The sequence below is a fragment of the Rousettus aegyptiacus genome, unplaced genomic scaffold (assembly GCF_014176215.1).
Source record: "Rousettus aegyptiacus isolate mRouAeg1 unplaced genomic scaffold, mRouAeg1.p scaffold_m13_p_16, whole genome shotgun sequence".
Lineage (NCBI taxonomy): Eukaryota > Metazoa > Chordata > Mammalia > Chiroptera > Pteropodidae > Rousettus > Rousettus aegyptiacus.
In genome coordinates this window covers 52,514,405-52,537,346 of record NW_023416291.1, presented here as the reverse complement: position 1 = coordinate 52,537,346, position 22,942 = coordinate 52,514,405, and the positions used below count along the sequence as shown (strand labels likewise).

At 57.1% G+C, this 22,942-nt stretch overlaps 1 protein-coding gene across 5 annotated transcripts; it reads left to right on the top strand.

Moving 5' to 3' along the window:
* Positions 1–241: 241 nt before the first annotated feature.
* On the top strand, positions 242–22,567 carry CHAF1A (chromatin assembly factor 1 subunit A). 5 transcript variants are annotated; one of them, XM_016144531.2, is made up of 15 exons: positions 242–422; positions 2,784–2,825; positions 3,659–4,518; positions 9,056–9,112; positions 11,029–11,258; positions 11,412–11,472; positions 11,813–11,881; positions 14,004–14,230; positions 14,568–14,736; positions 14,868–14,945; positions 15,398–15,490; positions 16,745–16,997; positions 17,535–18,025; positions 21,417–21,513; positions 22,096–22,567. In XM_016144531.2, the coding sequence occupies exons 1-15, from the start codon at positions 371–373 to the stop codon at positions 22,194–22,196; spliced, it is 2,880 nt and encodes a 959-aa protein (XP_016000017.2). In that variant the 5' UTR covers positions 242–370; the 3' UTR covers positions 22,197–22,567. The 5 variants fall into 5 exon arrangements, with proteins under 5 accessions (XP_016000017.2, XP_016000007.2, XP_016000034.2 ...); XM_016144521.2 differs by having other exon boundaries at positions 243–422; positions 14,865–14,945; XM_016144539.2 differs by lacking the exon at positions 242–422 and adding an exon at positions 490–866 and having other exon boundaries at positions 14,865–14,945.
* Positions 22,568–22,942: the final 375 nt, after the last annotated feature.

The following is a 22,942-nucleotide window of genomic DNA, read 5'->3' as shown; positions in this document are numbered from 1 at the left end:
CACAGTGTCGATCTCTCAGCTTGACACTTCTCACCTCCAATCGCAAAACACCTCACCCCCCCGCCAATCATAGGCCGCCGAGAGGAAGCCCTCCCCTCCACGGGAATATCATTGGGGAGTCATGGGGAGAAATAGAGGCCACGGATCTCGCGAGGATGCTTCCGGAGCTCCCCGATTCCCGAGGCGGGACGTCACGTGATGCGACTTCGTCCAATCGGCACTCGGGCTGCGGGGGTCGCCGCGGTTCCCGCCAAATACGAGCGCGGCGGCCGCGGCAGGAGCGGTGCGGGCGGGAGGGCGAGCAGCAGCTGCCGCCGAGCGGAGCCCGCGCCTCCGCCGCCCGAGGGGAGCTCTAGCCGCCTCCGGGGCGATGCTAGAGGAGCCGGAGAGCGGCGCGCCGGGCGCCAGGGGAGCGGCCGCAGGTCGGTTCGGGCCCGCGCGGAGGGGAAGGGGGGGCGCGGCGAGCGGCCTGTGCCGGCCGAGGCGCCGCTTGGGGGCAGACGGCCCTTCGGATTCTGGCGGGCCGGCCGTTCGGTCCTTGGCGTCGTACGAGTAGTCCCGAGGAAGCGCCTTGCAACCCGAATGGCGCCTTTCTTGACGTTATTGTTGCAGCCGCGACCATTTTTTTCCTGTGCTTTTGCGTTAAGTTTGTTCTTCCCAGGCCCTCTGTGGTGACGACGGGTCGATGTGGCCAGGAGGGGAAGCAGGCTCAGGGAGACGGAGGGCTGGTTCTGCATGTTGCATTTGTATCCTTTAAGCAAGTTGGACCCTGCAACGACCCTCTGGCTGAGTAGGGAAGCTGAGGCCCAGGGTCACCTGGGTTCGAGGGCCAGAACAGCGGCGTCTGCGGGTCAGGGCAAGGCCAGGTAAGAGGCCTGAACTTTGAGGACTGCCAGGGAGCTGGGATTCCTGGATCTTGATCCTGCAGGTATTCAAGGTGAAGCCCAGTAACTCTCCTCGCTGTTTTAGGAGCGGGGTTTCCAGCACCTGGCAGGCCCCTTTACGGTGGTGAAGCAGAGAAGGCTAGACTGCCTTCTCCCCAGCTTGACTCCCGTTTTACCCCCAGCACTCCGCAGGATGCTTCTTTGCACATAGTAGATGCCCGATAGCTATGTGTTGGTTGGGTGAACTAAGGGTTGGCAGGGACATCAACTGGACTTATTCAGGGTTTCTTAATGTCAGCACTATTGATATTTGGGGCCCTCCTGTGCACTTTAGGGTGTCAAGTGCCATTCCTAGCATCCACCCGTTAGATGCCAGTAAGAACCTCTCCTCCCCAGTTGTGACAACCAAAAATGTATCTAGGCATAGCCAAAGGGTCCTTGGAGGGCAGAACCACTGCTCAATTGTTTCCAGATTTGGGGATTTCACAAAAACGTAAAACTTACATAAAGTCAAGGTTACTGGTTGTTGTGGACAGTCATTTCACCCTGTAAGGATGTTTAATTTTAATTAAAAAGTAAAAAAAAGCATGATCTGCTATGACCATACTGTTATAAAATTGAATGATGTTTTAACACCAAATAACATCAGAGATGTCATATTAGAGCAAAAAGCAGTGTTGTTTATACATGAGTGTGGGTTAATTGTACGTGCACCTTTGAACAGTCCAGATCCCTGGAATAGGGCATCCCTTTTTAGGTGGATTTGAGTTTGCTTCTGGGCCCAGGTCACTTATGTGTCACTTGCATCAAAGCTGGTAGCTCAGGACCACACCAACAAATCCTTGTGGTTTCCTTAAAAATAAACTTAAGTGGCTAAAAATTATGTATCATTCATTTGAGGGGGCGTGGGAATCCATGGTTTTGGAAACTAAAAGCTCGAGAATGATACTGTCTTGAAATGGATAGAACTATTGAGTCTTCTGGGTACCTTTCTTATATTCCGAACTTGGAAGTGGGGAGGGCAGTTTTATCTATGGGTAGCTGAGTTCTTTAGAAACCCCCAGTCTGCTTTTAAAAAACACTCACTTGTATTTATCTTTTACAAAACATATGTAGATTGACCAAAATAAACTGGAATTTTCCAAGCTCTTATTCTAATTATTTAAAGATATTTATCCAAAGATTTGGATCTTTTCATGGTCATTTTTGCATCAGCTTTAAATTATTAGATGCTTTTCTTGAGATTTTTTTGGATCAGGAAAATATTTTCCTGTATTATTTTTTGACAGCACATCAGCTCCTGCCTGGAGCAGGCTCAAAATGCTGGATTGGAGGATGTTTTATGGAGGGGTCAATATTAATGGTGACATGAGTGATACAGTGTTTTCTCTGATCTCTTCTCTTCCTCGTCCCTGTTACTGTATTCATTGATTTCCCTCAGTGTGCCAGACCCCAAGCTAGGTGCTGCAGGTAGGGTGTGGAACAAGTTTCTCCGGTGTCATGGAGCTGGTGTTGGGGAAAGGGAGGGCATAATAAACAACGAAAGTTTCAGAGTCATAAGTGCCACAGGAAAATAAACAAAGAAGGTGTAACTGTTCAGGCTAGGATTTCTTAACCTATTAACATTTGGGGCCAGATAATTCTCGGTCTTGGGGGACCGTCTTGTGCATCGTAGGCCATTTAGCGGTCTCCCTCTCTTCTACCCACTAGATTCGAGTAACACCCTCCCCGTCATGACAACCAAAACCGTCCCAAGGCATTGCCATAGGCCCCAGAGTGAGGGTGGCAAAGTCACCCCCATTGGCCTTCCACTTCGTACATGATAGGTGCTACATATGAATCAGCTTCTTCGTTAATTCCAGCATGTGGTAACTTACCATTTGACACTTCTTTTCACAGCCATGGATTGCAAAGACCGACCAGTTAAGAAGTTAATACAAGGTAACTTTCAGGAACAGTTTAAACATTTGTTCCTAATTTATATCCTTCGATGTCTCCTCAGTTATATTTTTATTTCCCCTGAGCAGAGGCTGGCTTTTGGGGTCCTCAGTAGCAGCGGCAAGGGTCTGGAGGGGAGAAAACAGTTGTACCTACATTTGGAAACCAGGGAACCCTTCTTATTGCACTGCTGTTCTCATAGGTTCCCAAGAGCAAAGCCGGGGTCACAAGGTCTACAGCAGGCTTTCCCTACTTCAGGACTATTGCCATTTTGTCTTTTTTTTTTGGGGGGGGGGGAGCGGCTGTCTTCTATGTAGTAGAGAGTTTACCAGCATCCCTGTCCTCCCCCAAGACGTGACAACCAGTTATGTCTCGAGACATTGCTGGATGTTCCTGGGCGGGCTCAGCTGCCCCCGTCGAACCACTGTTGTTCATGAAGATAAATGTCCCCGAATCCTTTTGTGTGAAAGGGAGAGTGCGTTTACACTAAGACCAAAGTAGTGACTGGATTGTGTTAAAAGCCATGGTTTCTGTTTTTCTGCCACTTGCTATATGGTTCCCCCCTGCAGCAATTCACCTTCTCCTGTGATGACTGAGAGCAAGTTTGATGTTGGGGGAACCGGGATAGGAGCAGCAGCCCCCTGAGGTTAAAGGGTTGGGGGCAGATCGCAGGACCCAAGGGCATGGTTGTGTATAAACGGATGAGTATGACGACCCCCCCCCCCGCCCGCAACCCCAACAAGGACGATCAGTTTTGAACATATGGAATATTAAAGCATTGATCGATTGTCACTTCACACTTTCACTGTAAAGATGGCCTCCTTTCTTCATTTCAGCTCGTCTGCCCTTCAAGCGCCTGACTCTTACCCCAAAGGAGAAAACCGAGGACGGGTCGGACGACACAAGAAGCTCCCCGAGCGCTCCCGTGCGAAGTCCAGGCCCCGACGTAGACGCCCCTTTGGACAGCTTGGAGAGCAACTTCCACATGGGGTCCGACGTCGACTTTAGGCCAAAGCTTGTCAATGGGAAGGGTCCCTTAGATAACCTTTTAAGAAACAGAGTCAAAAGCAATATTGGCCAGACCATGGTCGTCATTGACTTGACGGAGGAGTCGAGTGACCTGCCAGATGACATTGGGGCCCACAGTAAACTAAATTCTGCAGCCTCTTCCTCTGCAAAGTCTGTTAGTGGGGTCAGAGAAGAAGCCGAAGGGGAGAGGGGGCTGCTGAAGGCCAGTCCGAAGGACAAGCCGGCATTTCCTGAAGAGACCCTTTCAGACCGCAGCGCAGAGGAAGAGGGCGCCGGCTCAGGGGGCGCAGGGAGGAGCAGAGACGTGCAGAAAGGCTCACCCCGCAGCTGCCCCGCGCTGACAGACGGTCCGAGAACGCGCTCTGAGAAGGCCTGGGACGGCTGGAGCGAAGCGGGGGGCATTCTGTTCAGAGGGAAGGTGCCCGTGGTGGTCCTGCAGGATGTCCTGGCTGCAGAGCCTCCCGCGGCCCGGGCTCCGGCCGCCGCTGCGGACCAGGGCATGCCCTCCGAGAGCGAGATGCCGGAGTCTGGCCCCGAAGAAGACTCCGTCCTCAGCCTGTCGTCCCTGAGCTCCTGCTCACCCACCAGCTCCCCCGAGGGCCGGTCTGCCTCCGGTAAACAGCACAGCGGCCCCGGCCCCTTCCCCACCTGCACGCCTGTCCGCAGAGTGAGTACCTCCCCAGGTCCCAGCGCCCCGGTGCTGGTGGCACTTGAGTCTTGCCCCTCTGCAAAACCCTGGGGACGCGGGTTCCCCCAGGTGGTTAGTGGCAAGGAAGTGGGGCCACAGAGCAGGTCCTGTGACTACAGATGCAGAATTCTGTGCGTCACTGCCATCCTGGTAACTGTCGTCATGCACGCCTGTCTAGGGGTGCTGGTCCGCTTCGCCATGGTGGGCGTGGTGGGGCTCAGCAGGCAGCTGTCACCCTTCATGTCAGCCTTTGGCTTAAGCTCCCTTCATTCCTTCCTGTCGCAACACTGACTTGTCGGGGTGTTGGTGGTAAAGTCGGTCAGCATTGGTGGAGAGACCAGAGATGGCAGGAAGACTAAAGTGGGGGGCTCTTAAAAACCTCACCCAGAATAAACGAAAGAAGGACAAAGCTGGCGGCGTCGCAGGGACCCCGGAAGGATGGCTTCCGAGGCGTTTCTGCTCACGGTTTCTGATCAGCGCAATGGCAGGTGTCCCTGTTTCCGCCTTGAGGCCTTTTGGGTAAAATGATAAAGTCAGTCAAGAACCCCACAGTGCGTCTAATGGTGTTCTTTGGGGGTTTCTTTTGTTTTGTGGAACTTTTGTTTATTCATCTTAGTTCTTACATATATACACACGTGAGATTTGTTCCCGCGGTGGGTCATTCAGTCTCTACCTGCCAAATTTGACCATAAACCGCCAACCTTGATCGCTTTCTGAAATTTGATCTCTAAGGAACCAGTTATTTTCTAGACGGCTCCATTTTCTGTTTTCACCTCCTGAGGAGTATAGGAGAAAGGAGAAAATGGCTTCCTTTTTGTGTTCACGGCACAGCGATCACACGTGGAGCAATCTCTTCTCAGTTGCTGTCCGTGGCAGACGGACGTGGGCTATACATTGTCGAACTTCCCTCTGAGCCGCCACTCAGGCCATCAGAATCAGTTTGAGTCGCTCCTCAGCCACGTTCGGTCTGTCCAACGGGGCGAAATGCTTCCAGACTGCTGCTAATCCTCTGCAGTTGTCACACGATGGCGTCACAGCCAGTTAGCCTAGAAAACAGGACGCGCGCACACGGTTCCACTCTTAATACCGTCATCTCCTTGAGTTTGTTCGTGCGCCGATAGCCAAGCCTGAGAGCTGGGCGGTCGCGTACCTGGGCATTTTCCCGAAACAGCGGTAGTTCTGGCCCCTGGCCCAAACGGCGTGAAGCAGCTGAGCGCGGGAACGTGTGTGCCAGTGTGGGAAGGCCTGCGTCCGAGGCTCCTCCGGACTGAGGCTCGGGGTTTTGAGACGCTCTAGAAGGCAGCGCCCGTCACACAGCTTTGCAGATATTTCACACTGCAAGTGGCGAAGGTTCAGGCCACTCCAGAGCCAGTGGCAGAGAATTGCCCCTTCCACCCACAGGTGGGCCTGGCCGTCACACAGTAGAAGTTGAGCCCCCTGATGTTGGGTGGCACCAGAGGTCTGAGTGAAGGGAAGCCCCTGGGCGCGGTGAGGGCAGGACTTCCTGAGGGCAGGGCTGGAGGCGGCTACGCCCCACACAGCTTTCTCCTGACCAGGCGGGGAGTGCTGGGTTTCCTGCTGCGTTTTTTTGTGTGTTAGTTTTAAGGTTGGTACCTGACTTGGCGTCTGAGGTTTTCCTGGCCCCTGTGGCTGTGGGGAACACTTCCCTTACTCCATTGTCCCTCCGCACCCGCTCTCCAGATTGTAGGCAGAGGCTTGCTGGGAGCCCCCAGACTGTTCCCTGTTGTGACGGGTGCGGTGTTCCTTGGGCCCTGGTTAGTCCTGGAGTTGTCACTGCGAAGTCTCCACACTCTGGAACGCCCAGACGCTCACTCATCCTATTTCGTGTGTTGTCATTTTGTTTCTTCCAGGGAGCTTGTTAAAATACAGCCCCTGCTGCCCCTCCCCTGACATCTGGTGACCCTCACTTCGGAAAGCAGTAGTTTAGGAACACCTCTTTTAGATAATCCTGGAGTCTTTTGAGTAGCCGAAGAGTTTCTATTTAGCATGAGAGATTTTTATCCCAAGTTTGCTTTGAGACATGCAATTCAGCCTTCTTTATTGATGATTCCAGATTATTATTCCACAGCTGATAACCACGATACCGTTGTGTCACTGGAATCTCTGCCTCGCCTCTGTATAAATGAGCCCAGATCACTGGAACTTTTCTGCCGTATAATCTTAATTTTACAGGCATTAAAGTCTCCATGTTTCAAAAAAAAAACCATTGAAGCATGACAGTCCCCTTTGGCCTCCTCCCTCTCCCCTAGTTGCCATTGTCATCTGTGTCCGCATTGCGGGTGGCCGGGAGAGTCCTTAGGAACACACAGTATCAGTTTGTTGCCTTACGTGATGTACACTGTAAACCTTTCTGTTTCGTTGGAGGGTGTCCGGGATGTTTTCGGCACTGGCACAGGAAGAGGCCTCCCCTTCGCCGCCGCGCCGCGCGGTCACTCTCAGTGCTGCGTGATTCTGTTGTCTCACTCTCGGCCTTGACAGAACAGTGGTGTTTCCCAGGGCTGCTGTCGGGTAGGGTTCCCTTCACCGAAGGCACGGACGCGCGCGCGGCGTTTTGCTCGCTTGCCCTCCGACGCGGCTGGCCCGGCTGGGCTGCGTCTTCTCCCCTCTGCCTCTCCCCCTGCCGCGAGGCCTTTAGCTGCTGCTGGGGCCCACGCACGCCACCCTCGCCCCACCCCGTGCGCTGCCGCTTGTCCGCTCTGAGCTTAGAAAACAGATCTCCTTGTGTGTCAAATCAGTAAACGAGCTCTGAGACGATTCTTCTAGATAAAATGCAAGAATGTTAATGCACGGACAATTAAATCTGCTTTGACAACTGCTGCGTGTTTCAGCCTCCTCCTGGGATCCCGGGTCTTGTTTTTGGTGGCTGTGTTCCAGATAGGTAAAATGTGTGGCCCATGATTTCGAGAGAGTACTAGGAACACTTGGGCCAAATGTCAAGGAGATAAAATCATATCACACAGATAAGGTGCAGCCAGATGTCTAGCAGAGCAGTAGAGATGCTGGTTTTAAATGAGATCGTGATTGCTGTGGTCATTGAACGACATTGAGATGGCTCCTGATAGTCATGGCGGCTCTTACTCCTGGACTCACAGGAAGGGGGAAGCAGCGTACGAGGCACTAGAGTCTGCAGCTGAAATTTCACAAGTATGGGCAAGACTAAGTACGTATGTCGCCCCCCAGATGTTCTCATAAGGGAGTCTGGCAATTACATCACTACTGTAATCTTTGAACACAAAGGACAACAACACAGACAGCAGCTTACAAGTTCTGCTACCCCTGTTGTGGGGCCGGAGTCCACAACGTGGCAGGCAAAGTGGATTCTGGAGAGGCAGGTGCCTTTCCTCAGGCTCTCGGTACGATGGCTTTGGGAACTGGCGTTTCCATTGCCACGTGCCCCTCGGGCACAGTCTCAGTGGTGTTCGAGCTCCTGCCAACACGTGGCTTTCACATGAAGGCTCGGCCCTTTTCTGAAGGAAGCCCAAGTCCGGGAGGAGCTCGACGAGCCGAGTGAGAAGGGCGTCTTCTCAGGTTTCTTCATCTGTGAGCTTCATTCTGTAAGAGGTCTTAGGGCTGAGGCTTCCCTGGGTAGAGACATCACATGGTTTTGTTCCTATGTCAGGCCATGTCAAGAGAAATGGACCTGTGGCTTTCCAGCTCCGCTTCGGTCTCGCCCTGGCTGCCCGTCCATGCCAGACGCGCCTGCGGAGCCCCGTCTGGCAGCCAAGCGCTCCCCACTGCCCTTCCACCCCTCGGCTGGGTTGTCGGGACTCCCAGCCCCGGACCCAGCTGGGGCCAGCACCTGGCCTCGTTCACGCTCGCATCTCCGCCGGTGGGCGGGTGGTGTGTCGGGGTGATAGGGACTCCCGTGCTTTGGGGCACAGGGTTCTAGACCGGATGCCACCTCTGGCCGGTTGACCTTTTTTTCCCCCCAAGCGTTCTAAAAAGGGGATCTGCTCCAGGCGGAGAGACAGACTGGTGGCCCATGATGCAGCCCTGAGACGTTTTATTCGATTCACAGTGTTAGTTTTTAGACATTACCTACAAAGTTCATCAAAAAGTTGCCAGGTCTCTTGGGGCGTTGGAAGGGGCGGCAGTGCCGGGCTGCGGCCCTGGGGGCCTCCCACACCTCTGGCTGGGGCCCCCCTCGGCTGGCTACAAACCCCACCACTCCGTGTTGTCTGAGTGGCTTTCGATTTTGGGCTGGCCTCGTTTTTCTTGCATGTGGTCCCCGTCGTTCACGTGCCATCTGCCCGCCCGGCCTCCCCTCACGCCCGACGCACCCGTGTGCATCCTCTGACGACCCCACCAAGACGTTTGGTTCTGTGGGGTGGAAACGGGTCCCCAGGAAAGGTTTTCATCTTTCTCGTTTTGCAAAGAAGTCCTTAGTTGTGTGGGTCACTCGTTCCCTCCTTCCCTCTCCCCAAGGACTGCAATGCGTTAAGTGTGTCAACGTGACTGAAAACACATGTTTAAAGGTGAATGTCTTTCGTTTCAGGTAACTAAGAAATTGGTCAAAGATTCTGCCGAGAAGGACAAGATGAGACTGCAAAGAGTAAGACATTTTCCCTGAAATAGAAAATTAACTCACTGTGCTTTTTGCCTTAAATTGTGAGCAAAGCCCTTTGCACTTCTCCCGGCCCCGTTTTCCCCTCTCCCCAGCTTATCCTGACCTCACTGCGACCTGCTTCCTTTTACATAGCTGGGCCCCTGGCTTGTGAGTGCATCACGTTTAGCTTTGCTGAAGCCTAAGGCTTTGCATGTAGCCTTTTCTAAGCTATTATTATTGTTACTATTACAGTTGCTGCTGTCTTAATAGTCGGGCATCCTGTTTTAGCTTTAAGTCGCCTTCCCAAGAACGCTGTCCCTCTCCTTGCATCTCAGGTCCTGCGATAGATTTATATTTCCACGTGCTGTAGCATTTGAGTGGTCCCTACACTCAAAGGGTGATTACTGCGTAGTGGACCCCTGCCGAGTCGTGGGTTCTGTTGTTCTGTTATTTGGGGGTTACATTTGACACACAGCAGTGCAGGCACCTTCTTCCTTATTGTCACTAAGAAGAGAAGGCCAGTCGGCTTCTCCCTTCCCGTGCCAGGTCGCGGAAGGGGCGCAGGTGGCTGTCGGCGGCGTGTTTCCCGTGTGCTTCCTGTGCCATTCATCTTATGGCCGTGTTCAGTTTTCGTGGGTCCGATTTCGATGGCTTCTTTTGTTGAGTTTCTCTCATTCTTCACTGGGCTACCAGAGATGGTCATATGTGAGGTGCGAGTGGAGATGGGGCCTAAGTCTAGCTGAAGCGACCTCATTTATCCGACCGACCCCGTCATTCCCAGGGCCTTCTGTCTTTGTATCGGGCAGCAGGGAGGGGCTCCTCGCCACCACCCTGTGCTTAGGCTGCTGTCTTGTTATTCGATCTGGACCGAGTGCCTTTCTTAAGTGTCCTGTGATCAGATGAAGATGCTGAGGATGCTTGGCGAGGATGGACATTCACACATCTCTAACAGCCCCCATGGCTTTTGTCAAATGACCAAAGGGTCATCAGGGCAGAAGGCAGATTGTCCTCTAGAGACAAGGCGTAAGCACAGGCCCAGCCGAGAGCGAGCTGCGGGGCCGCTCCCCCAGGGAAGACTGCCTTGGGCGGCGGAGGCGCCTGGAAGCCGCCCCCATGCTGTCAGGGGCTCCTGCCCTCCTGCTCTTCGGGTCAGCTCATTTCGCATCCAGTCACGACTCTGACCCAGTGGCCCTGGTCGCATGCTAGTTCTGTGGAATGAGGGACCGACATGACAAAACCAGGCGTCCGCTTCGAAGAATAGCCGAGGAAACGGGCCGTTTTCTCCTTAGTGGCGCACATTATTCTGTCTTAACGTCTGCCCTTTCGGATCTTGAGAGGTGATTTTAAAGACAAAAGAATAATTTTTTTTGCTTTTATTTGTTCTGCCTTCTCATCTGTTTCGCGCCCCTTTTTAGACTCCCCCCCCCCCCCGTCAGGTTCCCCGTCCTTGCCTCATCCAGTCTTCCATTTCAAAAGAAATAAAATAAACCTTGTCATCTGGTAAGGTCTGCGGGGGAAGGGAAGGAAAACGCTCTTGTTTTAAAGGCAGGGAGGCGAAACCCGCAGGCGTTTCTGCGTCATTTTACCGCAGCTTTCTGATTAAACTGCAGAAATGCAGCTCACACCAACAGCGGCGCCCTGCACAGGTGGCCCAGGGCTCCGTCATCGCGTGAAAAATAAGCTCCGCCCCTGATTTTGAATGGCCCACAGGGTCCTGTCACATTTCTCACCACTTCGCTCACAACAGAAGGACATGTGCCACATTGAAAACCACCGTGAGGACGCTGAGCGTCCCGCTTCTCCTGGGGCCGGTTCCTTCTGTCCTTCCCCTTCCGTCTGAACTCAGCTGTCCCTGCGATGCTCGCGACCCTTCCCGAGAGGCCTGCGGGGCACGGAGCTGTCGCCTTGTCTCTTGGCTGCAGGATAAGGAGCGTCTGGGCAAGCAGCTAAAGTTACGGGCCGAAAAAGAAGAGAAGGAGAAGCTGAAGGAGGAGGCCAGGCGGGCCAAGGAAGAAGCCAGGAAGAAGCGGGAGGAAGAGAAGGAGCTGAAGGAGAAGGAGAGGCGGGAGAAGAGAGAGAAGGATGAGAAGGAGAAGGCGGAGAAGCAGCGGCTCAAGGAGGAGCGGCGCAGGGAGCGGCAAGAGGCCCTGGAGTGAGTGCCCCCCCGCGGACGCCGGGCCCGGGGCCCCCCGCCTCCCAGGGAGCCTCTCCAGACCCCTCACCGCCCGCGGGGCCTCTTCGGGTACACGAGCTTCGTCTGCGTGCCGTGCGCGGGTTGGCGGAAATCGAATTTCATGTCCCACAGGGCTAAGCTGGAGGAGAAGAGGAAAAAGGAGGAGGAGAAACGGTTGCGAGAAGAAGAAAAGGTAGCGTTCTCCGGGGCCTGCAGCCAAGGGGGTTCGTGCCTTGTCGCACTCCGTGTTCCCTAGCCCGTGGGGCGCCCCGTGGCCCCACGGGGACTGGCACATGTGCGGATCCGGGCCTGCAGCTCCTGGTCATGCTGGCCTGGCACAGCCCTTCTGCCGGCCAGAGCAACTCTGGCACCCTGAGATGGCCTGGTGCCCACCCGAGGGTCGATAGGTTTTGAGAGTTAACGTCAAAATAATGCTTTCAACTTTAAAATGCTTGGGGTTCAGTTCCAGGGGCCTGTGCGTGTTTGAAAACCCACCGTTTCTCTTCATTTCCTCGTCATCTCTTAAATTGCAGCGCATTAAAGCGGAGAAGGCCGAAATCACGAGGTTCTTCCAGAAACCAAAGACTCCGCAGGCCCCCAAGGTGAGCACGCAGCGGTTTCCTTTGGCTTTCTTTTCTGTCTCTGTCAGGCTCCTCCTTTTGAAAACCAACACGGTGCCTCTGCCCAGCCAGCCCGCCTTCCGTCAGAGGGGCCTCCACCTGCGCAGGGAGCTGCTGTTTCTGGTGGAGCCTGGAGGTTCTCGCTGGGTCCTCGAAAAGGCGGAAAGGGCCAAGTGCTTAGGGGTTGCTTCATGAGCTTTGTGGCAAGCTGTAAGAAACGTAGTCCTCAGGACGGAGGCAAGGGTCAGCGTAGGACAACAGCCCAGAATTCTGCTTCCCCAGTCTGGCACCCAGTTGCCCTCAGAGCTGGCATCAGTTTATGGAGACCCCCAGACCCCCAACCCTTGTCCCTGCATGCTCCCCTGATGCAAAGGTGTCCTGGAAATCTCTGCATTTAGATCCCTTCATGTATTTGTGCTTTTGCACACGTGTGTGTCCAGTTGCTCTGACTCCGTTACTGTGTTTACCTGTGCATGCCTTGGATTCTTGCCATGTCGGCACGCTGGGTCTACTTCATTCTTTTTCACTCCTGCATAATATTTCATAACGTGGACGGAATATGTCTATTCGTCTGTGACGTTCCCCCATCACTGGTGCCCTGAGTGTCACTGACACCTCTCTGGGGGGTGCCTTCCTTTAGGATGGCCACCTGAAGGTGGGCTCGCTGCTAGACCCAGGGTACGCCCTTGAGCACGTTCGTATCAGTTATCGTCCGAGTGCCCTCCCAACAGGAAATGCCGGGCACGTTCCCTGGAACGTGGGAAATACGCTCTTCCCCACTCGCCACTGGCGCTGGACGTGAAGAGCTTTAACTTAGCCAACCAGATAGGTAAAAAGAAAAAATTGATTTCCTTCTTTCACTTTACATTTTTTCTTGACGCTTAGTGCAATTCAATATCTTTTGTGTTCGTTTGCCATTTAGTTTCTTCATAGGCTTGGCTTTTTGTTCTGATCTCTGGGAGTTATCGGCGTAGCCAGGATTTTCATCCTTCGTGATATTACACAGATACTTTCAGCACGTCGACTTGCCTTTCATCTTGTTTATTTATGGTGTCTCTTTTGTTTTAATGTCGACATTTTTATTACTTTATGGCAATGGGCTTTTGGTTGAAAGTCCTAGGTGTCCTGTGGTTATAGATAGATACAGTCTAATTTTTTTAATGTTTTTTGTTTGTGTTTCAGCTTAGGCTTTGCGTTTCCTGTGTAGTCCCGTAGCCTAGCTGGGGTTCTCTGTGCCCATGACGTGGGGCGTCGGCCTTTTCCCAGGTGGGCGCCTGATGTCCCCAGCACTCGTTAATGAGAGCCGTCTGCTGGTTCTTGGCTGTGCTGGCATCGCCAGGAAGCTTTAAAAGACACGGGCCTGGGTCCCGCCCAGTGTGGGCACCGGGCTTGCCGACAGTCCCCGGGCGACCCCGTCGTGGGGCCGCGGGGAGGGCTGCGGCCCTCGGCTGCTCGCTCCTCGCCGAGGTGACGGGCTGCCTTTCTTCTTGAGCTCGATGGACGGAGGAGACGCACTTGGCGTCTCCCCGCGTTCTCACGTGCTGCCGGTTTGGGATCTACTGACACGGGCGTTAAAGATGCTGCCGGAGCCGGAGCCGGGAGCGCAGACCGGCCAGAATTCACAGTGGGCGGCTCTCGGGACACGTGCCAGTGTTTCAGGTTCACAGCTGTCAGTGTGGAAAGTCACCTTATGCCATAACTGTGGCTCTCTGTAAGCAGGTCACTCTCCGGGCCTCGGTTCTCTCACCCGGGAGCTCAGGTCTGATTGTCATCTTTCTCCTCTTCCTTTCTGGGAAAAGTTAGGTTTGTTGAGGTATAATTCACAATAAACCCGCCCTCTCCGGGAGTACCGTAGAATGACTTTTGACAGTGTACGACGCCGCGTGGCCGCCGCTGTAAGCAAGATCCAGAGTTTCTATCGCCCCGGACAGCTCCCCGGAGCCGGTCCCCTCGTTCCCCACCAGCTTCTGGCCATCGCCTCTGCCCCTGAGGCTTTGCCTTTTTCAGAGACCCGCATCGGTGGCGCGGCGTGCTGGGGCGTCCCCTCGCCTCCCGTGAGCGGGGCCCCACCGCCCGGCGCCGTCACCTCTCTCCTCTATTTCAGACCCTGGCCGGCTCCTGCGGGAAGTTCGCCCCTTTTGAAATTAAAGAGAACATGGTCCTCGCGCCTCGCTGTCGGACTGTCTTTGACCAAGAGCTCTCGGATCAGTTAGACCAGCTCCTGCTGCAGCAGAACGGCGACTTCTCCTTCCTGAAAGATCTGAAGGGCCGGCGGCCCCTCTGGTCCGGGCCAACCGTGGTTTCTAACCGCGGTGCGGACATTTTTAACAGGTCAGTGTCTCTTCCGTGGGCGAAGCTGGCGCTGGTGGCTGAGCTCTGGGTTCTGGCCACTGCTGGCCCTCTGGGGCCTCGGCCAGGCGCCCGCCTCCCAGGTCACAGGCCCTGGCTTCGGTGCTTCATCCAGCTTCTCTTCTGCTTCCGTGAGCCTCCGAAATCTCTCGGCCGCGCCCCTGGAGCTCAGGCTGCCTGTCTGGCCTCCTGCTCCCCCGCACGGGGCGCTGCCCTCTTCCCGGTGCCCCACAGTGGCAGTCTGTGTCTCGCTGCTGCCGCTTCCCTGGGAGGGCTCAGGGTGAGGGAACACGTCACCGAGCGCGGTCCTTGTCCCCAGCGACGTGGTGATTGTGGAGAGCGGCAAGGCAGACGGCGTTCCTGAAAGGAAGAAGTTCGGCAGGATGAAGCTCCTGCAGTTCTCAGAGAACCACCGGCCGGCATACTGGGGAACGTGGAACAAGACGACGACGGTCATCCACCCGAGGGACCCCTGGGCCCAGGACAGGGTGAGTGCGCAGGCGGGAGGGCGCGGCTCCGCGCTTCCTTCCCGGCCCGTCTGCGTTGGTCCTCGGGGTTCCATAAGTGCTCCAGCCTTCAGGCGTGGTGGTGACGCAGCGTGCGACTGTTTTCTCAGAAGCTCCTGGACTATGAGGTGGACAGTGACGACGAGTGGGAAGAGGAGGAGCCGGGAGAGTCTCTGTCCCACAGCGAAGGGGTGAGCGCAGACCGGGAACAGCGTGGGTTCCGCCACGGGCCACAGCGCCACACAGCTCTGTGTCACCTGCAGAGCTGTCTGAAACGCCCGCCGGGGGTTCGCATCTGGCTTTCTGCCTTATTTGGCGCCACTAACCCATGCGGCAGCTCTGGGTTAGAACCGAACAGTGTCACCCCTCCCGGGGGGCACATCTGCGTCGCGGGGCTCCCAGGGCCCCTCCATGCTTCCTGCCTTGCTGGCCGGCCTCACTCGTTTGTGTTCGGCCCGCCCCGCCCCCACCGCGTATACTGGGGTTGACGTGTGGGGTTTCGGCCCAGCCTCATGCTGTCCCTGAGGGCGACAGGACAGTAAGTGCCTTTTCCCCCCCGAGAAGTGGGCAGATCTACATTCTTAACGGCGCATATATCTTGTTTCCACATGTTTCCACATACTTCATTTTTTCCTTTTTTGAGGATGATGATGATGAAGTAGGAGATGACGAAGACGAGGACGATGGTTTTTTCGTGCCCCACGGGTACTTGTCGGAGGACGAGGGAGTCACCGAGGTGAGCGGGTACTCAAGGCAGCCATTGGCTCGAGGAGTGCTCAGCCGGGCCGCAGCTTGGTGGCTGCCGACCTGGGGACGGTGCCTGGGCCCCTGCCTGCCCACGGCCGGTCCCCCGCGTGTTTCAGTCCTCGCAGCCAGGAAGGCAGTCCCCAGCGTGCGGCTGTCCGTGGGAACGCTAGACCCTGAGCTGACGCTTGGCCGGGGAGGGCGGGAGAAAATTACCAGCGGGCGTGAGAGGAAGCTCGGGTCAGAGCGTGGCTGTGGTCCCTGGGTCAGATCGCCACACTTTTTTTTTTAACATTTGTTTAGCCAAAGTGTAATTAACATGCAACAAAACGTACGGATTTTAATTCTTTAGTTTGATGGGTTTTAACTATTGGCAACAATTGTGAAACCACCACCTGAAATAAAACGGCAGCGGTCCGCAGCCTTTCCGGCACCGGGGGCCGGTGCTCGCGTGAGAATCTGACGCCTGAGGATCCGAGGCGGGGCTGAGGCCGTGATGCTGGCGCTGCGGAGCGGCTGCCAATGCACATGAGGCTTCGCTCCCTCGCCTGCCGCTCGCCTCCTGCCGTGTGGCCCGGTTCCTAACAGGCCACGGACCAGGGGTTGGGGACCTCGTAAATATAGAACTTGCCATCTCTACAGAAGGTTCCCCCGATCCCCTTCGAGTTTACCCCACCAGCACCACCACCAGCAGACGGTGGAACTTCCGAATAAGCCACTCCGAGGCGCCCGTGGCCTGTCACTTGCAGTGTTTGGCCCTGGGAAGCGGTGGCAGGTTTAACGCACGGGGGCGGGGGGTGATACTCTCTCTGAGTCAGACTCGAAGCACGTGTGTTCCTTACGTGTTTCTGACCAAAGAGGCAGGTTGGTGTGTTGTTGCTCCCTCGTGCCTGTGCTGGGTGATTTCGGGTTGCTGTGGCAGCCCCAAGACCATGTTAACCTGAAAATCGAGAGCGGCATTAAGAGGCCTCTTCTCGTGCACCTGTGACCTGCCAGTCATGGCCAAACGGGGCGGACGCCTCTAAAGCACCGAGCGTGCTCACCACCGTTCCGTCTGAGACTGCATGTTGCCAGCGATGCTAGGAGAGGAGCGAGCCGGGGGTGGGGACTGAGGGTTCCACTGCGGCCCTGACCGCGGTCGCCACCCCCGCGGGCTTTCTCCTCCTGGCCCTGAGGCGGGGGCTGACAGTGTCTGGGCGGGGGGCGGTGGGGACCCCGAGTAAGCATCTGCTCCCTCACCTGCAAGGAGTGTGCTGACCCCGAGAACCACAAGGTTCGCCAGAAGCTCAAGGCCAAGGAGTGGGACGAGTTTCTGGCCAAGGGGAAGAGGTTCCGCGTGCTGCAGCCCGTGAGGATCGGCTGCGTGTGGGCGGCGGACGGGGACGTGGGTGCCGACCTGAAGGTGCTGCAGCAGTTCGCGGCGTGCCTGCTGGAGACGGCGCCCCCCGAGGAGGAGCAGACGCCCAAGGCCTCCAGGAGGGAGAAGAGGGACCAGCACAGTGAGTGCGGCCTGGGGCAGGGGCGGGAGGCCCGGGCAGTGCAGGGCCGCCAGGGCCACAGGCGGGAGACTTGTTAGGCGAATGGATTGATGGTTCCGAAGTTCGGCAAGTCAAAGCCAGTGCACAGGGCGCCCGTTCCTTCTCTGATGCCCACAGCAGCAGAACGAGGGGCCCGTGTGCTCAGCCCGCTTCACCAGCAGGGACACAGGCCCAGAGTGCCTGGCCCAGGGTCGGTCACCTCCCTAACTTGTGCCTCCTCTTCAAAGCCGGGCAGGACCCCTGACTCGGAAAGAGAGCACAGTGGCCGCCACTAAGGAGAAATGCGCGTAGAGTCCACGTGACACTTTATCTGCGCAAATCCACCCCATGAGGTTTGGGCTTGAGAGTCCCTTCTGGAGCAAGTTCGTGTGTCTTAAATCTACCCTTGAAAGGCCACCCGAAGCAGACTGTCCCTTGACCTTGGTGACAGGCTGGGGACCCATGTGCGGTGTCCCCCCGCGTCTTGACCCCCACTGTGTCCCCTCCTCTCCCCGCCAGTCTTGGCCCAGCTGCTCCCGCTGCTGCACGGGAACGTGAATGGGAGCAAAGTGATCATCCGGGAGTTTCAGGAGTGCTGCCGCCAAGGCCTGCTCAGCAGAGACGCGGGCAGTCCAGAGAGCAGCGCCGCCAGCCCCCCCAGCCCCGGCTCCTCGCGCCCGCAGACGCCCACCGCCGGCGAGGACACCGCCGTCCCCTCCAAGGCCAGGCTCAAGCGAATCATTTCTGAGAACTCAGTGTACGAGAAGAGGCCCGACTTCCGGATGTGCTGGTACGTCCACCCACACGTGCTGAAGAGCTTCGACCAGGAGCACCTGCCCGTGCCGTGCCAGTGGAGTTACGTCACCATGGTGCCCTCGGCTACCAGGGAGGACAGTGGCAGCGTCCCTGCTGCGGGGTCCAGCCAGGGAACCCCCACCTCGCTGAAGAGGAAGTCGGCGGGCAGCATGTGCATCACTCAGTTCATGAAGAAGCGCAGGCACGATGGGCAGGTGAGGGGCGGGGCCCGGGGCGAGGGGCGGGGCGTCCGGGGCGAGCGGTTTTAGCTTCACAGCAAAATTGAATTACAAAATTGTCCAAATTGAGAGGAAGGCACAGGGGCTCTCCGTCTCTCTCGCCCCCTGCCTGCACACACAGCCGCCCCACTCGGCGCCCCTCATCAGAGTGGTGCCCCCGTCGCAGGTGACGATCCTGCGCTGACCTGTCATTGTCTCCCAGAGTCCGTAGTGGCCGCCAGGGTTCACTCCTGGCATCGCGCGTTCCGTGGGTCTGAGCCGACGTGGAATGACACGTGTCCACCGTTGCAGCACCACGCAGAGTCGTTTCGCTGCCGCAAAAGTCTCCCGTGCTCCGCCTGTCACTCCCCAGAGCCGCCGTCTGCGGGCCTGGGCGCGCAGCTCTGCCTGCCCGTGGATGCAGCTCGGTGCCATGGGGCGCCCCTGGGCAAGGGGTCGGGGCCCCCGGCCCACAAACACTTCCTTCCCTGAGCCTCGTCCAGAATGACGGGCCTCGTTAGATTCGTCAGGTGTTCGAGCCATAGAAGCTGTCGTGGTCGGTCTCATCGTTAGCCCGTCTCACAAGGAACCTGCACGTGGCTGTTCCGGTGGAAACCGGCTGGAGACCCCGATTTGAAAATGGCTGGTGCTGGAGGACCCTCAGCGATGTTTGTGAACCTCTCCCCTGCCAGCCCTCCCTCAGGGCACCCCTGTGCCCGCTGTCCGTCTCGTTGGGTTGGCGTGGAGTCCCGCCCGGTCTCCTGTGGGGTCACAGCTGCATTCCCGCGTCCATTCCCCTCGTCCTCGTGTTTGTGACCAGTGTTTCTCTGTGGGACCACGGTTCACACCAGGTCCCCTCACATGCCAGGCGCGGTGCTAGCACCCTATGTGAACCCCTGCGCTTTACTGGTATAAGAAGCCTCGTTTTCTAATTGAGCCTCCAGGAAAGAAAATGCTACAGGTCAGGCCGAGTGCACCCCCAGGTGACAGGCAGATGCAGCAGAAAGCGTGTGCCCGGGAGTCGATGAAGCGGGTGTTTCACCCAGGATACACGCGGTCGTGTGGCCTCTGTCCCCTGTTGCAGAAGCAGCGCCCAGGGCGGGGGTCAGGACCGTCAGATCTGGGTGTGCCGGTTCCGCGAGCCTGGTGTCGGGGTCGGAAGGGCTGCAGTCTGCGTTGCCGAGCCCCTGCTCGGGGTCCTGTGCGAAGGGGCCGGGACCGCGCGGGCCAGCGCAGTGGGCGCCAGCAGTGGGGCGGCCGGGGAGCGGCCTGTGGGCAGTCAGCTTCACCGCTGCCCTCGGATCGCTCCCTGCTCGACAGCACGGGGTCCCGAGGACTGTCCAGCCGAAGGTGACAGGCCCTGTGTTGTGACGTAAACACACAGGGCCTTGTCTCCAGCGAGAAGGTCTGAGCTCGTGTGACAACCTGGTCCAGCGGCTGAGTCCTCTCCCACTCCCTCCTTCCTTAGCCAGTGGCCCAGCCAGCAGGGTGAGTGAGGGTGGCTGAGCCCTCCCTGGGGAGACGGCCCGTTCAGCTGGAAGGGGAGACCTCCGCCGACTTCCACCTGTGCCTTTCTGGCCAGAACGCTTTGGCACAGCCACCGCGCGCTTCCAGAGAGGCTGGGAAATGAGACCAGACCTCCCTCTGCCCCCCAGCAAAATTCCAGTTCTGTCCCGGGAGGCAGGGAACACACGAGCAGGCCTGCTGCCGCCCGCCACCCACACAGAGCGGCAACTCGGCCACGACTCGGAGCGTGCGGGGCGCTCCCCCGCACGTTGGCAAAGCCGCTGACTGGTTCTTCTGCACCCCCGGGGCAGGTTGTGGCTCAACTACAAACGTGTCAGTGCTTTAGAGTGAGTCAGGCTTCGTTAGTTTCTAAAAATTTTAAAATCATTTGCAGTTCAAAACCGTGAAGTCTTCTGGGTGTTCTCTCGTGAGACGAACAGGTTGAGGTGGAGCTCCTACTCCACCACCACGTATCTGGCCCCAGGGGGACTCGGTTTTATTTTAAAATGGGGACAGTTCTGTTACCCATTTCCAGTCAGATGTATTCTGTGATCGAAACGAAACTGGCAGGGCAGTGTGCCCGGCCGCCGTTCTGCAGCTGCCAGGCGTCTGAACTGCCGCCTGCCTCGCATGCTCTCCCTCCGTCTCTGCATGCGCCGCCCGCGGCAGTGACAGCGCGGTGACAAGCCTTCCTGTCGCGACAGGCTGCTGGCCGCCCGGCACGGCGGGACTCGGGGTGTCCACATTCCTGCTGTGGAATGTTTCGCAGCCTGTCCTGCGCCTGGAGGGTTATGGATGGCGGTTCCCCTGCACCGTGTTTCCCGTTGCGGGGGCAGTGACCGGGGGAGGACAGGAAGTGACCTGTCTGTTCTTTCGGCATAACAGACCCAAACAAACACCCCTCCGATTCCTGTAATCCAGAGCTGGGCTCCAGCTCTTCTCGGCCAGTCGATTCTTTGAGAACAGATGGTTGGAAATCGCCCTTGGCACCCCACAGTGGTGACTGCTGCTTTTGGTCTGGGGACTGTTCCTGTCTCGGTGCCGCTCCACCTGCCGATGAGTCTGGGCCCAAAGCGTATCCACCAGGAACTGACGGGGCCATGAACTTGAGCCCAGTCTGCCGGCCGGCGCCGGCGCCCAGTGTGCAAGCTGGACAGTCTTAACTGCTCTGTCGTCCCTTTTCCAGGCAAACAGATTTTGTAGCAGAGGAGTTTCCACGTGCTTTAAGAAGTAGCCTCCCCATTGAAATGAGCCCGTCGCTGCCTCCTGTGAGCACCGCGCGGGCGGCTGGTGTCTAAGATCAGTCCTACCGCTTCCACGCTGTCTTTCTGTCCCCTCTGCCTGATGCCAGTGAAAACGGCCCAAGGACCTCGTTAGGAATTCTACCCCTAGTAGAGGCCTTCTGTCCCTGCTCCGTCCCTCCCGACCTCTGTCCACAGTTGCCCAGATGGCATCCTCACTGGCAAAACTGGTCTAAGCACAAATTGAGAGCTGGCAAGCGCCAGGCAGAGGAGACAGAGAAAGCACTGACCGACAGCCCGCAGCCATTTATTTGTTAATAAACTCAGAGAAAGTACGTGCTTTATCAATATCTCTTTCAAAGCAAACCGGAAGCCCAGAATTGTTTCTAATTCAAAAAGGTTCAGCAGTTATTTTTGTAGTAAGGTGAACATGACGGTGGTGGTGGTTTTCAGAGACCTGAATTCGGTGCATTGGCAAGAACTCCCCAAGGTTGCCTTTGCTCGCTGGCCAATCAGACGCCTCCGGTTTGCTGCTGAAACTGGTAGAGGACGTCGAGCGCGCGGACGTGTGGCGAGAAGGGTCGCACACTGGCCTGCCCCCCAGCACCCGTGCTGACAGCCTGTGTCCCCTTATTTGTCAGGTAGGAGCTGGGGACCTGGATGGCTTCCAGGCAGACACGGAGGAGGAGGAGGAAGAGGATGGTGACTGTGTGATGATGGATATCTCGGGTGTCGCGGGTGAGAATGGCCCCAGCCCCTCATGCAGACTGGCGCAGCAGGGGGAGGGGTGCGTAGCCTCTCGTGCATAGTGGGGGTTGGGCTAAAAGACCCCGAAAGGCACTGGGCGGAGTGGGCAGTCGGTTCCGGTCCAGGCCCTCGAGGATCTGATTTGGTCTGAAAGCTACATTCACGAAACCAAAGGACCAAAGGTTGGTCGCTGGCAAGGTGGAGGGTGGGTGGGCGGCCTCAAGCAAGCTCCAGGGGCGAGGCGGGCCGCCCGAGGCCTGGCGGTTCTCAGCAGAGCCTCCTGGCCTCCACGGCCCCGTTTCCTCACCTTTCTCACGGGGCCGCCCCCCTCCCTGGGGGGTTAGCGAGGCAGGCCGAGACTTGGCTCTTCCGGTGAGTGAGCTGAGGGGACAGGGTTTGGCTGAGGGCCGCGAGGAAGTACATCCGTTTAGAAAGGGGACCGGTGTGGGTGCTACTGCCGTGCCCCTCGAACCACAGTCAGATGGGGGTCCCACCTCAAGAAGGCTCCCAGAGCAGTTTTAGGCCCCAGTCACGTGGGTGCAGCCGGCTAAAGCGCCCCCTCTCACCTTGCAGAGGTCCAGGACCCGTGCGAAACCACCGCCGGAGCTGGGGGGCCGGTGGGAACGGACACCAGCGAGAGCCCTGCGCCCTCCAGCTCGCTCGGCCCCTCCTGAGCGCCCCGCCTGGCTGGTGCACGTAGAATGGTTAGGGTTTTCTCAGACGCCTCATACTTGAAAGTCCTGATTCCTGTGTAAAGAGCACTTTGTCCTGCTTCGTACTCCCCCCTCAGAGGGTCGGAAAGTATATAGGATGCTTGAGTCCTTCATTTTGATATTTGTAAAAATCCCCCCCCCCCCAAAGCTGTGTATTAATCTGCCCTTTAATAAAGCATTACCGCGGTGTGCTGGCCCGCACGGGGCAGGGCGTGCCCCGCAGACCCCGAGCGGGCCCTGCGATGAACCGCTGTGAATGAATTGGTGCCCCGCGCTGTGGCGTGGGGCCGGGACCTGACGTGGATGTGTATAAACTTATTGCCTGCTCCTCACCTGGTGTGTTGTCTTTTTAACACCGTTTCTGTGGGCGGGCAGGTGTGCGCCTTCGCCTGCAGCCCAGGCCTGGCGCCCGGCTGTTGTGAAGCCTCCGCCTCCCTGCTGAAGGCGAAGCTTCGCAGCAGGTGCATAGGGTGGGTCAGTCCCTCCTGCCCCTGGGGAAGTGAGTGGGGCGTATTCTGGGCCTCTGGGACCTGAATCCTGACTTCCAGATGGACTTCTGGGTCCAGCCACACCTCAGGGAGTATTGGAATGAGTGGAGCCAGTTGCGATGCCTGAGCCCTAGTCCCCGAGAGCCTAGAGCGGCCTCACGCTCAGGCAGTGATACCCCTAGAGGCTCTGAGCACATGTTGAAGGTCTTGGGGCGCCAA

What these genes read in the sequence shown, in the direction of transcription:
- CHAF1A (XM_016144521.2), top strand. Translation starts at nt 371, where the DNA reads ATGCTAGAGGAGCCGGAGAGCGGCGCGCCGGGCGCCAGGGGAGCGGCC. An exon ending in GGTGCGGACATTTTTAACAG is followed by an intron (nt 14,231 to 14,567) that starts GTCAGTGTCTCT and finishes CCTTGTCCCCAG; the next exon opens with CGACGTGGTGATTGTGGAGA. An exon ending in GGATATCTCGGGTGTCGCGG is followed by an intron (nt 21,514 to 22,095) that starts GTGAGAATGGCC and finishes CTCACCTTGCAG; the next exon opens with AGGTCCAGGACCCGTGCGAA.